At 52.5% G+C, this 12,861-nt stretch overlaps 5 protein-coding genes across 5 annotated transcripts; 2 read left to right on the top strand and 3 right to left on the bottom strand.

Annotated features, from left to right (window-relative positions):
- Positions 1-1,005: 1,005 nt before the first annotated feature.
- Positions 1,006-2,436, bottom strand: PG985_011986 (uncharacterized protein; the record flags this gene model as incomplete). Its single annotated transcript, XM_066831753.1, has 1 exon — positions 1,006-2,436. The coding sequence occupies one exon, from the start codon at positions 2,434-2,436 to the stop codon at positions 1,006-1,008; it is 1,431 nt and encodes a 476-aa protein (XP_066679803.1).
- A 611-nt stretch (positions 2,437-3,047) lies between these two features.
- On the top strand, positions 3,048-4,261 carry PG985_011985 (tRNA(His) guanylyltransferase; the record flags this gene model as incomplete). The annotated part of the gene is made up of 7 exons (XM_066831752.1): positions 3,048-3,182; positions 3,236-3,372; positions 3,425-3,469; positions 3,520-3,692; positions 3,746-3,834; positions 3,887-3,991; positions 4,043-4,261. Coding segments are annotated over 7 exons (903 nt in total), but the record flags the coding sequence as incomplete, so codon positions are not given.
- A 161-nt stretch (positions 4,262-4,422) lies between these two features.
- PG985_011984 (uncharacterized protein) lies at positions 4,423-5,133 on the bottom strand (the record flags this gene model as incomplete). The annotated part of the gene is made up of 1 exon (XM_066831751.1): positions 4,423-5,133. The coding sequence occupies one exon, from the start codon at positions 5,131-5,133 to the stop codon at positions 4,423-4,425; it is 711 nt and encodes a 236-aa protein (XP_066679801.1).
- A 2,486-nt stretch (positions 5,134-7,619) lies between these two features.
- PG985_011983 (uncharacterized protein) lies at positions 7,620-8,270 on the top strand (the record flags this gene model as incomplete). Its single annotated transcript, XM_066831750.1, has 1 exon — positions 7,620-8,270. One exon carries the CDS (start codon positions 7,620-7,622, stop codon positions 8,268-8,270), a length of 651 nt encoding a protein of 216 aa, XP_066679800.1.
- A 197-nt stretch (positions 8,271-8,467) lies between these two features.
- PG985_011982 (uncharacterized protein) lies at positions 8,468-9,967 on the bottom strand (the record flags this gene model as incomplete). The annotated part of the gene is made up of 1 exon (XM_066831749.1): positions 8,468-9,967. One exon carries the CDS (start codon positions 9,965-9,967, stop codon positions 8,468-8,470), a length of 1,500 nt encoding a protein of 499 aa, XP_066679799.1.
- Between the last annotated feature and the right edge of the window lie 2,894 nt (positions 9,968-12,861).

Here is a 12,861-nt window from a genome sequence, read left to right as displayed (position 1 = left end):
GAAGTCGCTGAGAATTGTCGACGGAAGTTGACGAGTTGTTCCTAGATGAGAAAGCAATGCCAAATCAAATGGGCGGCGCCAGATCCAACAGGCCGTTGGTGGCCAATTCGCCTCTCTCCCTCTCTCTCTCACGCACACGACCCCTTCAGCAATCCAGGGCGCGCGCAGACCGTGTCGCCAGGCGAAGAGTCGGTAAAATTAATAATTCTCGGTAATTTCACGATGTCGGAAAATCGCTGGCGATGGGGGAACGCGATATCCGACGCGCGTGTTGATGGAAGAGGTGGTCGACGTTGTGTGTGTTTGGTGAAAGAATGGCACGGTTCAGATTTTCTGAAGGCGGCGGCCAGCAAAGAGGTAAGGTAGGCAAGCAAGCAGGCTGGAAAAGGTGCGAGGCGAGGCCAGCACAGTCGGCCGCTAAGCCAAATGCAGAGGAGTGGGGCCTCGCTACCTTTGGCCTTTGCCGATGACTCAAGCCCACCTCTTTCTGCTACTCACCAATCACCGCTCACCATTCCTCCAGTCGTCCCCCAAATCTTTTTACTTTCTACTACATTCCTATCATACCACGGAGCTATTGTTTATTTCCTACTCTATTGTCTCTGCAACCTTAAAACGCCCAGCTGCAGCAGTTGACAGATTCCAGCGCTGCGGTTCGGTTCGGCTGGAGATGACGATCCTGCAACAACTGATTTATGGTGCTTACCGTGCTCGAGGTATCCAAAGCTTATCTACTTACCCTTACGCAAGATTCAATGACAGGTAAGTCACACTGTACTAGAAGCTGTAGCTAGCTATCTCACTAGCATTGTTTGGATGGTCGAAAACAGCAAGCAAAAGATCCATTGGGCAGTGGAGCTTTCTACAGCTGATGAACTTATTCATGCCTTCGTTTCTATGCACCCCTTTTCAATGGGCGCCATGGACGCGCCAAGCATTGCCCGTTTCTACTGGCATCCATGCTACACCGCTCTCGTGGTGCTTTTTTCGCGTTGAGTACATCCATTACCTTTTTCTGCCTCTGGCTGTCTTCCCGGCCGTGGGTCTCTTGCCACCGGCTGCCGCCTTCTCCTCCGTCTGGGCAGCCACGCCTTCCCCACCTTCACCCAGACTCCGCCGTCGCACCGTGCCAGTAGAAACCGCCACGAATTCCTCCTCGCTGTCGCTCTCGCCCAGGTTGAACAGGACCGGTATCCGGAACGCCGTACCGTCCATATCGTCGTCGTAGCCCTTGCTTTGGGGATCCAGCGTCAACACATCGATATCCTCGTCTTCGGCATCCAGCCTGCGCTTGGTGATCTCCTCTTGTGGGTGGATATCGAACTCGTCCTCACGCTCAATGTACTCGACGTTCTCCTCCACCTCCGAGAAATCGGGGGCCAGAGCCGACCATTTCTGCGGACTCGTCACGGACCATATGTAAATGCGCCCAGTCTCCATGCCGCATGCTGCGAGGAGGGCGCGATTGGGATGCCATTCGATGACGCCCTGTTCTTCTTTCGGCCCCTCCAGCATTCTCACCAAACTACCATGGCCGCGCTCCCATATGTACAGCTCATGATTGTTATATGTAGACGCGGCAACATACTCGCCTGTTGCGCTAAATGTGACGTGATTCCATGATAACCTGTTTACCACATCCTGAAACTTATGCTCTAAGGGGACTTGGATGGTGTCGGGATCGAGATCTTCGGCCGAAAGATTGGGAACGTTGAATGTTCGGATGATGCGATCTTGGGAGTTAACGAGCAAATCGCGACCAGATCCTGTCAACTTGAGTGTCGTAACAACGGAACTGCATATCTTCTCAGACCAGATGATCTCGTGGGTGTTGACGTCTATGATGTTCAGTTTTCCCTTGTTCGTGCCCGCCAAGATGTGTTCTCCAGTGATCGTGTATATTGACGCCGTGGTCTGCTGCTTGGCGTCTTCCTTCGCTTGTTTCTCCTTCGTAGCCGCGTCGGCGTCGGTATTTGCTCGCTTCATCGCAGAGGGTAAAATGTGCTTAACGTCGATCGGCTCGGTGACGTCTACCAGGCACGGGGCCTGCTCGAATATGGATGCGACAAACTGGTGATGATTCCAGGGGTTCAGCTCGGCGGTATAGACCGGGGCGCGGAACCGCACCTCGCGGTACCGCGTCCCATCGGCCATGTCCCACAGCACGGCGCGCCAGCCCTGGCACGCGCTCAGCAAGTAACGACCGCAGCGGCTCCAGCTCAGCGACGTGACGGCCGACCTATGGCCCCGAAGCTTGCGCGCGACGCCCATGGTCTCGATATCCCAGACCACCACGGTACCGTCGACACGGCCCGACGCCAGGTAGTCGCCCCGGCGGTTGAAGCGAAGACATGTCGTGTGGCCCGACCGGATGGTGTTGGTGATGTTTTCGGGGTAGTCCTGGAGCAGATAGTCGTCGGATAAAAGGAGATTCATCTTGGCTGGCAGTATGCGCAGTGGCGGCTGCTATGGTGTTACAGCTAAGAGACCGACTCAGGATGGGGCAGCGGGAATGCTGGATCGATCGAGCGGTTTGCGACGGCGTTCAGTAGCTCATATTAACGAAGGGCGAGGACACTGGAAGAAACAAGAAAGAAAGTTTGCGACGAAGGGGGTCGATCGCCAAGTTTTCAGAATGCGATTGAGTTCGTAATCTCGGGAAACTTTCCAGCAGATGCAGCCTCGCGCTTGTTAGATTGACAGCAGCGGAATGATGCAAGGCTACAGGGCCGTTTCCAGGGATCAGTTCGTTTTCGACAGGGGAGAGATCTGCTGGGCTACTGCAGCCGAACCCCCGCTAAACACCACCTTCCCACGCCCACCCCGCCAAAAAGAGTTGCAGTATCAAAACCAATCCAAGACTTCGGCAGATTGAGTCACTCGATATCTTGCATGCGCAACCAGGGAGACACCCTTGACAAGATCAGAAGCCGGTCTCCCCTTTCTTGAAGTCTCATGTAATAGCAATAAAACTCGGGTCTTTTCCGAAACTAACCCTCAACATGGCAAATTCAAAGTGAGAACCAATCTGAAGAAAATATATCAGTGCGATTCTTGGCAAAGCCGTTGTGACTAACACCCACCCGTTCCAGATTCGAGTACGTCAAGGACTTCGAGCGGCCAGACCCGTTGCTCCCCAACACGTGGATAGTGGTGAGAATAGATGGAAAGGGTTTCACGAAGTATGCATTTTCCTTTTTCTATGTTTGATTTTCTAGCGGTTTGTACTGACTAGAATAGACTATGTGCCAAGTATGGCTTCGAGAAGCCCAATGATAGAAGAGCTCTCGATCTCATGAACGCAGCAGCCAAGGCTGTCATGACCGAGATCTCCGACATTATCGTTAGTTATGGAGTGAGCGACGAGTACAGGTACTATTCCCACTCCTTGAGAGAGAGCATCTTAACTGATCAACACCCCCAGCTTCGTATTTCACAAGACTTGCACCCTATACGACAGAAGAGAGAGGTGAGTTGGCATAGCCCTTTTGACTGGATGAAGACTCATTTGGAAAATAGTAAATTGGTTTCCACCGTGGTATCGACCTTCTCTGCATACTATGTCTACCTCTGGTCGACATACTTTCCCGACATGCCGCTGGCGCCGCCTCTGCCGAGCTTTGACGGGCGCGCAGTATGCTATCCCAGCGTCCAGAACATGCGCGACTATATGAGTTGGCGCCAAGTCGACTGTGAGCCAACCACTGCCCAGCCCGATGGACCAGTCCACTGCTAACATCCCTAGGCCACATCAACAACCTCTACAATACCACGTTTTGGACGCTGATACAGCAGGGACGGATGGGCGCGACGGAGGCAGAGGAGCTCCTCAAGGTAAGAAATCCCGCCGGTTCCAGCAAAGCAGATCGTTGCTAACTGTCCTCAGGGTACCCTCTCCAAAGACAAGAACGAGATATTGTTCTCCAAGTTTCACATGAACTATAACAACGAGCCTGAGATTTTCAAGAAGGGCAGCGTTGTATTCCGAGACGTAAGCTACCCTTTTCGCCTTGTGGTGAGGTTCGCTGCTAATAGTTGCTAGTACGAACTCGTGGAGCCAGGATCTGACAAAATCGGGGACACGGTTGATGACCTGGCAGAGCCATTGAGCCAAAGCAAGACTCAGGCTGAGAAGGACAAGAAGCGCCGAGCGAAGGCCAGGATAGTAGTCGAGCATCTGGATGTCATCAAAGACGATTTCTGGGATAGGCGGCCCTGGTTGCTCTCCAACAAGCCAGGCAAGATACCCAAGCAGACGTAATTCAAACGAACAAGGCCCGCGAAGGCGTTTGACCTCAATCCAGTCTAGAGTCCGCAGACATGTTCTGCAAGCCAGCACTGTGGTCGGACAGGCCATTTCGTTTTTCCTCGTCGAGCATGTGGGTATAATGATTATTCTCGTAGTAGTAAAGGGGAGTTGGCTCAGCCTGTCGAGGACCGTAACCGCCTCTTCTCCTCCTTCCGTGCCCTCCTCGCGTTTCGCCTTGCTTTTCTTTCCTCTTTTGTCTCTCCGGCTTTTAATATTTCCTTGGCCTTCTTCTTTTCTGCCTTTTTGGCGGCTTTCGCAGCTCTCTTCGCTTCTTTCTCGCGTCGTGCGGCTTTCTTCGCCTTCTCGAGTCTCTTCGCTTCCCTCCTGGCCCGGCGCTCTTCTTTAGTTTCTTCCTTGCCGCTGCCGCTCCCTTCTTCGGTAGTAGCCGCCGGGGTCGACACTCCGCTCTCTGGCGGCGTGAGCAGCCCGGTCGAGACGAGGTTCTTGTCCACGGTGCCGGCCAGCAGCCCGCCCTTGACGAAGCTCTGGTACAGCCCGTTGCGGCCGCTGTACTTGTAGACGCCCTTGGAGACGATCTTGTCGAGGTCGAGGTTGCCGCCGCCGGCGCTGCGCTTCATGGTGCCCGAGGTGGTGTCGATGCCCTTGAGCGCCTGGTCGAAGGCGTTCATCCACCACGCCTCGACCTTGTGGTCCTTCTTAAGGCCCAGGCCCGCGCCGTCGGTGCCCTCACGCTTGATCAGGATGTGGTGCTTCAGGCCCGTCGCGTCGTTGGTCGGATGCAGCGAGTGGCCCTTGCCCCGCCATCCTTGCGAGGTCAGGAGGGCGTGGGCGTCGATCTTGTTGCGCTTCGTGGCGGAAGGCATGGTTTACCAAACGATTTAATATACCAATAAAAACAGTAGGTAAATATTGAATTTGGCGAGAGTGTGGCGGGCTCTCAATTGAAAGGGAGGGAACGCAAGGCAAGGCGTGGGTTTTCTGCGTTTTCTAAGGGACTTTTACATGCATGGCTGGATCATGTATGTCTGCTCAGCAAGTAAATTATTTTGGAGGCTTGCGCAGCGGCCATCCAAAGAAAATTTAGTGGAGAGGACTTTTAGCGACCCCACCTGCCTGTCTGCCGGCGATAAGGTGGGTGTAGGCCGTCCCTTTCTCGGAGGCGGCACGTGCACCGGGGCTCATTCTGCTATATTTCGGAGGAGGCCCCGGAAGTGCATGTGGGAATGATACAAAGAATTCCTGTTGACGGTAAGACTCATTTACAGTAGGGATGTTTCTTCTACTTTCATATGCGTTGTTGCAAATTTTGAACACCGTGAAAGTTCCACATGAATGTTATGGATGTCTTCCAGGTCAGTCAGTACCCAGCTTAAATTCTGTTTTGAAGAATCATCGCCTCTTGAATATGTGAAAGACTATACAAAAGTACCACACTGCTGAAGCAAATAAATCGTTCAAGAGTGTACTTTGGTCTTAAAAAAAACCTAAGTGATGTGTGTCAGTTTTTTGCAGGAATAGATGGTGAGTGATTTGGAGATAGAGCTGGTGAATCAGATCTTTCTTGACTTGATTTATTTCATCATATGTTCACATGTCTGCTTGGAATCATCATGCGGTTTGGTGGAATTGAACAGTGTACCTGTGAAGATGGAAAAGCAGAAGAAAGACCTTACCTGCCCGGTTGAGTTGCAGCTAGTATTGCAAGTTTGACCACTCTGCCACGGTTGACGGTTTGACGATGGTGACTTGGCAGTCGATTCGACTTATCTTAGCTAGGCCGGCACTGTTGGGCATCCTCGTGTAGCTGTGACATCGCCGAACAGCTGCTGATGGTTTGGCGAGTGAGAACCAGCCGACGGCTATGGACATCCAACCGAAAACATCTCACATCGGGTCATATAGTAGTGAATGAACGTCAAGTTGTTTCTCTCTTTCATATATGTGTGTCTCTCGCATTCCGTATTAGGATCTAGAGCGCCAACATGCCAGTGGGAAAGGGTCGCCGATGTGGTGGGCTCATGCTAGGGAACAGGTGCAAACTCTCCTAGGTTCATCTGGATAACATGTACCATTGTCCACCAACACCATGCTAGGACCAAATCTATTTACATCAGTGTCCTCAAAACCTGTTCCAATGCTGTAGCTATAAGATATACTAGAACTCACCATGATGCTGTTGTGAGGCAAACCAAGCACTGGCCCAGTCACTGAATACGGCAGGGAGGTTCCTTTAGCACCACGCGAGAAACGATATATATATGCTGCCTAGTTGATTTACAAACAAGATATCTTTTCCAAACCAATATAAGGCAATGTCTCAGCAGTCCCGGCCTCGATAAGGTGCACTTTTAGTTGTGGACGTCAGACGCAGGACCAGTCGGGTCTGTATTTCATCTGCTCCTCCTACAGGCGCAGGTGGCTGTCACCACTGATTTCGAATCCCCAACTGGCGGTTAATCCCTTTATACGGACACACAGTCATCTGGAATGTCGTAAAAAGGGCGCAAACCGCATCTTTACCAGATCATATACTACCCAGAAGAGCTACCAAATCCGACTGTCTTGGAGCAACGTTATCTTCTCTACCCCGTTATCTACTTGCAATGTGCAACTCAGACAGCTCTAATCGAAGAGACTACTATTGATTGAAGGAGTGAGCATGCGGACATGTATGCCGTAGAAGTGCAAATATGCTTGAGCCAACTCGACTGTCATAGAGACAGGATGGGAGTAACCCAAGAGAGTGGGCGGTACCTGACAGTCCAAGGAACCGTTTTACTAAAGAAGACACCCAAACCCCAATCCTTGTTAACCCAGCCACACACGCCATCAACCTCAATCGAATAGATCTTCCATATTAGATCCGCGACTTACATCATCCAGCCGTATTATCCGTCGTGAGATCTCCGGAGGATCAGCTACTAAAGAAATAGCGAAGGCGCTAGGAGAACAAGCTTTGCCCCCCACAGCCCCGGGGCAGTGCTGAGCGAATGCGAACTGCCCATTATTACCTATTTGGTTCCGACGAACGCCTTCTTAGTGGCTACGCCGTTCCCAGGGGTCTGAGCCACGGGCCACGGCGTCTAGCTGCGACGCGATACCGACATCGTCAGAGACCAGCACGAGGCAGTACTTGCGCGGACGGATGGGGTGAAAAGATGAGACGATGTATAAGAGGAGAGCCATCCTCTTTGGTTTGACTGTCTTGGCTCTGATCCCCTACCAGTTGACACTGACCTACTCACCTTAAGCAACAATAAAACTACGGGAGTTGAAGAGTCAAGAGATTCCTGCTTTAGCCACACCATTATTCTTCGAGACATTACACCCTGCCATACTTCATTCCATCATGGCCTTCATCCTGGGCTTAGTAGGCCGCGCCATACGCGACGCAGCCACATCCGACGAGCGCGACACCTTTTCTCCCCATGATACCCGGACTCGTCACCACGGCCACAACAACCATCAAGCCTACCCCGGCCAATACCAGCAACCTTACCCGCCATGCCAACAGCCACAGCAAGCGCAATACGCACCGTCCCCTCCGTTCCTTCCGTTCGGCCGTGGCCAGCCAGGCTTGGGTCCCATGACGAAGCGGGAACGAAGAGGGTGTCGCCGGGCAGAGCGCCAGTGCCGGCGGTCCCAGCGCCACTACTGCTCCGGTCCGTCGTCGCTGCCAGAAGTAGCGCCGTCGTCATCGTACCCGCCATACCGGACGGAGGAGGCATGGGCGGCACCCCAAGGCCCTTTTGCGTCCAGGCGGGAGGGTTCCGGAAGGGAACTTGCTTATAATGCCAACAACAACAGAGAGGCGGGCCCGTCGAGTCGGCCTCAAATTCCAGACGACACGCATCACTCTGGGAGAAGAAGATACTCGGATGAAACTGCGAGCACGGGGGAGGAGGAAGAGTTACCGCCGGCATATGAGGATGTGGTGGCTGGCACGAGAAGCAGGCCAGGAGAGACAGCACTACCATCGTACGGGAGGAAAGGCCAGTGACGAGGCAGTGGTCAGAGTTTCATGTCAAAAGGAAGGGCAAGAAGATAATAGTCTGGGCAATAAGCGCGTTGTATTGTTGAGCCGTCCTGTAGATTAATGTACGTGTTCAGGCCAATGACTCGAGATGCAATCCATCACACACCAGCCGTATGTGCCTGAATTGTGTACTTACAGGCTTGTCTAATACCAGGAGGGACCTACAAGAACATTGAAGAGTCGCCTATTCGGAACATGTCTCCCACATGGGGTACTCTGGGAAGGTCCCTGGTACGGACTGCACCGTGATTTTCGAGCATCTCCATCCCGACCTTCAATGAAGGGTGCGGTTCGACCTCGTTGCGACGCTGCATCAAAGACAAGGCAGTATCTCCGCCCGTGCTGAGCGCATTGACGGGCGACCCCAGCTCCAGCAGCCTCTTCAAGCGGTTCAGGTTGATGGGGCCACTTGCTACACAGACGCAGTGCAAGGGCGTTCTGGACTGTCTGCCGGGCATCCTGTCGCCCAGCCACGCTCCGTAGCTCACGAGCATCTCAAAGACACGATCCCAGTGCGGGCCGTCGTTCTTGAAGAAGCATATCTGTTGCAGAGGGGGCAGCTCTGCGGTCGTATTGGGGTCGGCTCCCATACGGAGCAAGGTGTGCAGCATACCCTCCGCGGAGGAGACATAATGTCTCCTCCTTTCCAGGTCACGTATCGTGTTCCCCATGTCAGTTTCGAGTATATTGGACATGAGGCGGGACAGCGGACAGTGGAGATTTGGGTCCAGGCCATGTCCTCGCGACTCGGCAATGCTTAAGAATTCGCGGCGCTGAGGAGTGATATGGGAGCAGAGCAACGGCAGCAAAGGATCGTCCTTGACAGATACCCTGTTCAGGTTGGGGATGCAATGCAGTAGAAGACATACCTTCCGGGCGCAATTGACTCCGGCCATCCACGCCCACCCTTCTTCCAGCAACAGCTGATGCCATACTTGCTGGAAGGGTTGGCACGAGACGGTGTCCGGCCAGATCCAGAAGCCGGTCGGTGCAGTTGGATCTGCCATGTAGTGCAGCAGTATTTCTGTAATCTCCGCTGGACATTCGCGCTGCAAGGACAATCCAAGTGGTGTGACCAGACGGCAGGGGCTATCACCATCCAGCATACCCGGGGTACCGGAGCCCACTCCCTGCTGCAAGACGTGGAGGAGCAGGTCTTGCATCTTCGCTTCGGCTGCGGCCAATATTATGTGATGGATCGGTTGCAAATAGGCGTTTCCGTAGTTTGTCTTGTAGACAGTGAGGCCGCGCAACTTAACTCCCTGATCAAGCATGTAACGGGCAACAGCTTGGTGGCCATTGCGGATGGCACGAACCAGAGCCGTGCGTATCAGCCAATCCTTCTTGCGATCCGCCACGAACGTCAAATGTCCCGGCCTGGGAGAGGCGGTTCTTGCAGCAGAAGGATCTGGTCCGCGAATCCAAGTCTGGTCAAGATCTTCTCCTGCTTGCTGGGCCTTCATGACGGTGCCGACAATGCCCTTATCAAGACCCCATTTCAGTGCCTTCCTGGCTCCTTTCCTGTCATCGTAGTATAGCTGTTGCTCTATTGATTTCGACGTGAAGCTTTTACTCAATTGCGATAAGGCGTTAAGGCCACTTTCTCCAACGTAAGAAGCTATTTGTAGCATAAGCTCCGGTGGAAGTGACTTGAGAGACATCGTGGGCGGATTGACTCGCCTGTAGGATCTGACGTAGCTGGTTGGACTCGAAAGGAGTACAATCAATAATCTCGTGATGTCGAGTCTCGCAGAGCTGGGTTGTGTCACTTTGCGAGAAAGATTGAAGGGATTGGTGAGATGTTTAGAGCACGAATAATGCTCAACAAACCATTCAGGCTTAGAATCGTGAATAAGTCGACCAGGCCAGTAGTCGTATCATATCTGAATGATTTTGCAGCTTCCACTTGGAAAACAAGATATAGCGAAATCATTTCACCTGATGTATACTTACTTCACTCTTTGCAACCTGGTTCTGCGCCCAAGGTTTATATCGTGCATCATTCCAACCACTTCCGATTGGAACTGTTACCTGGTACAAATGGATGCCTATGTGCTAAGAGCAGTTTCTTCATTGGATTTGCCAGCCATTTCTGAGAATAACCTCACCTAGCATTTCCATTGCCCAAGTGTTTCAGTCACACAATGGACGAGGGTATGGCAACGCGTGGAAACTTGGGTGTGTAAAACCTTGACGTCCTCCAAGCCCACAATCCAACCAGAATCCATTCGAAGCCATGGAAAGAGACGATGGGATGAACCAATTTTGAAGGCGGAACCAGAATGTGTGTTGGCTGAAACCACGTAAAGCTGCGAGCAACCGGCGCATGCATGCATTCAAATGTATTGTGCCAGTGGCGCGTAATGAGCTGGCTGGTTTGTGGGAAGCGTTTGGCACTTTAAGAAAGGCGCAAGTGAACTTGGCCCGCATCTTTGACGGAGCTTTCGAATAGAAGGGCCAGGAAGTGCAAGGGTTGAGGGCCAATGAAGGCTGCCTTGCAGATATAAAGTGCCAGTATAGTGACCAATCCTGGCTGGGTATAGGTATACTCAACCCGACATAAGCGCATGTGACAAGGAGGACTAGAAAAAAAAGAACAAAAAAGAGAGGCGGTCAGATGCATCGAATACTCTGAGTGGAGATGCCAGGCTGGACATATGTACATGCAACCCTGGCTGCATAATACATATCCAACAGACATGTACCTACCTATGATAAACGCCGGATATATGCCGGCCTCCCAGCACTTGGAAAGCTGCGCAAGATGGGCTCCGTTCTGGCTGTTAGCAAGAGATGGAGGAGGAGAGAACAGTACGCATCCGACTGGTGTCTGCGAACCTCCTGCGGTGGGTGACACGACCTGAGCCTCTCTTATGTGGTTTGCCGAAAGCTGTATGTAGGTACATACTGTACATACGCTGGTACAGCCAAGCAACATCTGCTGAATTTGCCAGTCCGGTTGGCGGCGGGAAAGACCCTTGAAAACGGAATCCGGGGACAGGATCTGGTGGCTCCGCTTTGCAATCCCAGCGTCCCACTGCATGTGCCGCGCTGGGTAACGATGCACTCAATTCGTGTTACTGGTTGTACGGCGTGCAGGAAACGAGCAGCGAGAAGGTTGGGTTCCAGTGACATGTAGCATGCATACATACAGCACTAACAGGTGGTTGTCAGTCCAACTCAAATAGCCCAATGTTATGTTTGGGGTCTTGCGGACAGTTTGATCAGCGCACTTCGGGGTTGCCGCTGTCTACCAGGAATACGCTTCCAGCAGTGCCGCTCGCTTATGTTGAGCTTAAAGGGCACGCAAGAGAGGATGGGCAGGCAGCTTTCTGTGGCCAGTCGGGCAATATACTTACCTAACTACATCTCTGTATTTACTTCAGTGTATACCTATCAGCAGAGTCAATTCACAACACTCGGTATGACACTTGTGATACAGTCATAGTCAAGTCGATGCCCACCCGTTACCAGCCACTACTCTGGATTCCTATCACCAGCCATTTCCATCAAATTGCCGTGCTGCCCGTCCTCCATCGTCAGCTATCAAAGGAAGGTCACGTTTACGTTTTACGTACGGATGGGATATTCTAGGGCTTATTCGACTGATACCATATCACATATATTAATTAGGTGGAGGGAGAAATGCACCTGGGCACCTTTTTTTTCGATGCTTCCAGCCCGTTTTCAAGCCCCGTGCAATCAGCCGGGCTAGTGCTAGAGCCCTGACAAGTCGCCTCCATGCGGCGCGGCGAGCTGCGTCGCACCTTGCTCCCTTGAATAAAGAGCTGGCTGGAACTTTCTCGCTCTCCCACGCCCAGGATCATGTAACCCGCTTTCCATCAGGCTCGGTGCAGAAAGTCGTAAATTTAAGCAGGTATCCATCCTTAGCTGCATTACGGCACAAGACAGGGGCCCTGACGGTACCTAACGATGTATGTAAGGCGCCGAGCCGATCAATAGATGGCACCGCAAGTCCAGTTTTCCATGTTCTAATTACAGATCGTCCCAGAAATCCGTCCCTTTCTTTCCGCCTGCCTCCATCTACTTCTCATCCTCCCGCCGTCTGACACGTTTTTTTTCCTTTTCTCTAACAGCAATAAACAGCAAGCATTGCCGACCCAACCACGGTTTCACACCGCCCCATCGTTGCATACACACTTGCTCGTCCTGTAATCTTACGACTCGCCGCATCATCGTATCCGTTATTCGCTCGCTGGCAGTTGCCTTGACGTTTAGAAGGGACCCATCGCTACTCGCTTGTCGCCCAACCCTCCTGCCTCCCATCCACCAAGTGGCCGAAGGAATAAACCGTCTTGATTATTTCACCTACTCCAGGTTACAACAGTGGAATAAACGATTACTACTGTAGTAATATTCTCGCAGGGGCTTGTCACCACCACCCATACCTCAACTCTGCTTCTGCTACGCCCATTTAGCTTCCACCGACCACAGACTCGGAGGAGCAAGCCTCGCGCCACCTGAGTCTTTCCCTCCACGAATCTGAAACTAAATCGACGCTGGTTTACCCCCCAACCGAATCGGGCCCCAAACC

The sequence above is a fragment of the Apiospora marii genome (genome assembly GCF_038362585.1).
Source record: "Apiospora marii strain CBS 49790 chromosome Unknown utg000009l_segment0_segment0, whole genome shotgun sequence".
Lineage (NCBI taxonomy): Eukaryota > Fungi > Ascomycota > Sordariomycetes > Amphisphaeriales > Apiosporaceae > Apiospora > Apiospora marii.
Note: the sequence above shows the minus strand (reverse complement) of the source record. Positions and strands in the feature narration are given on the sequence as shown.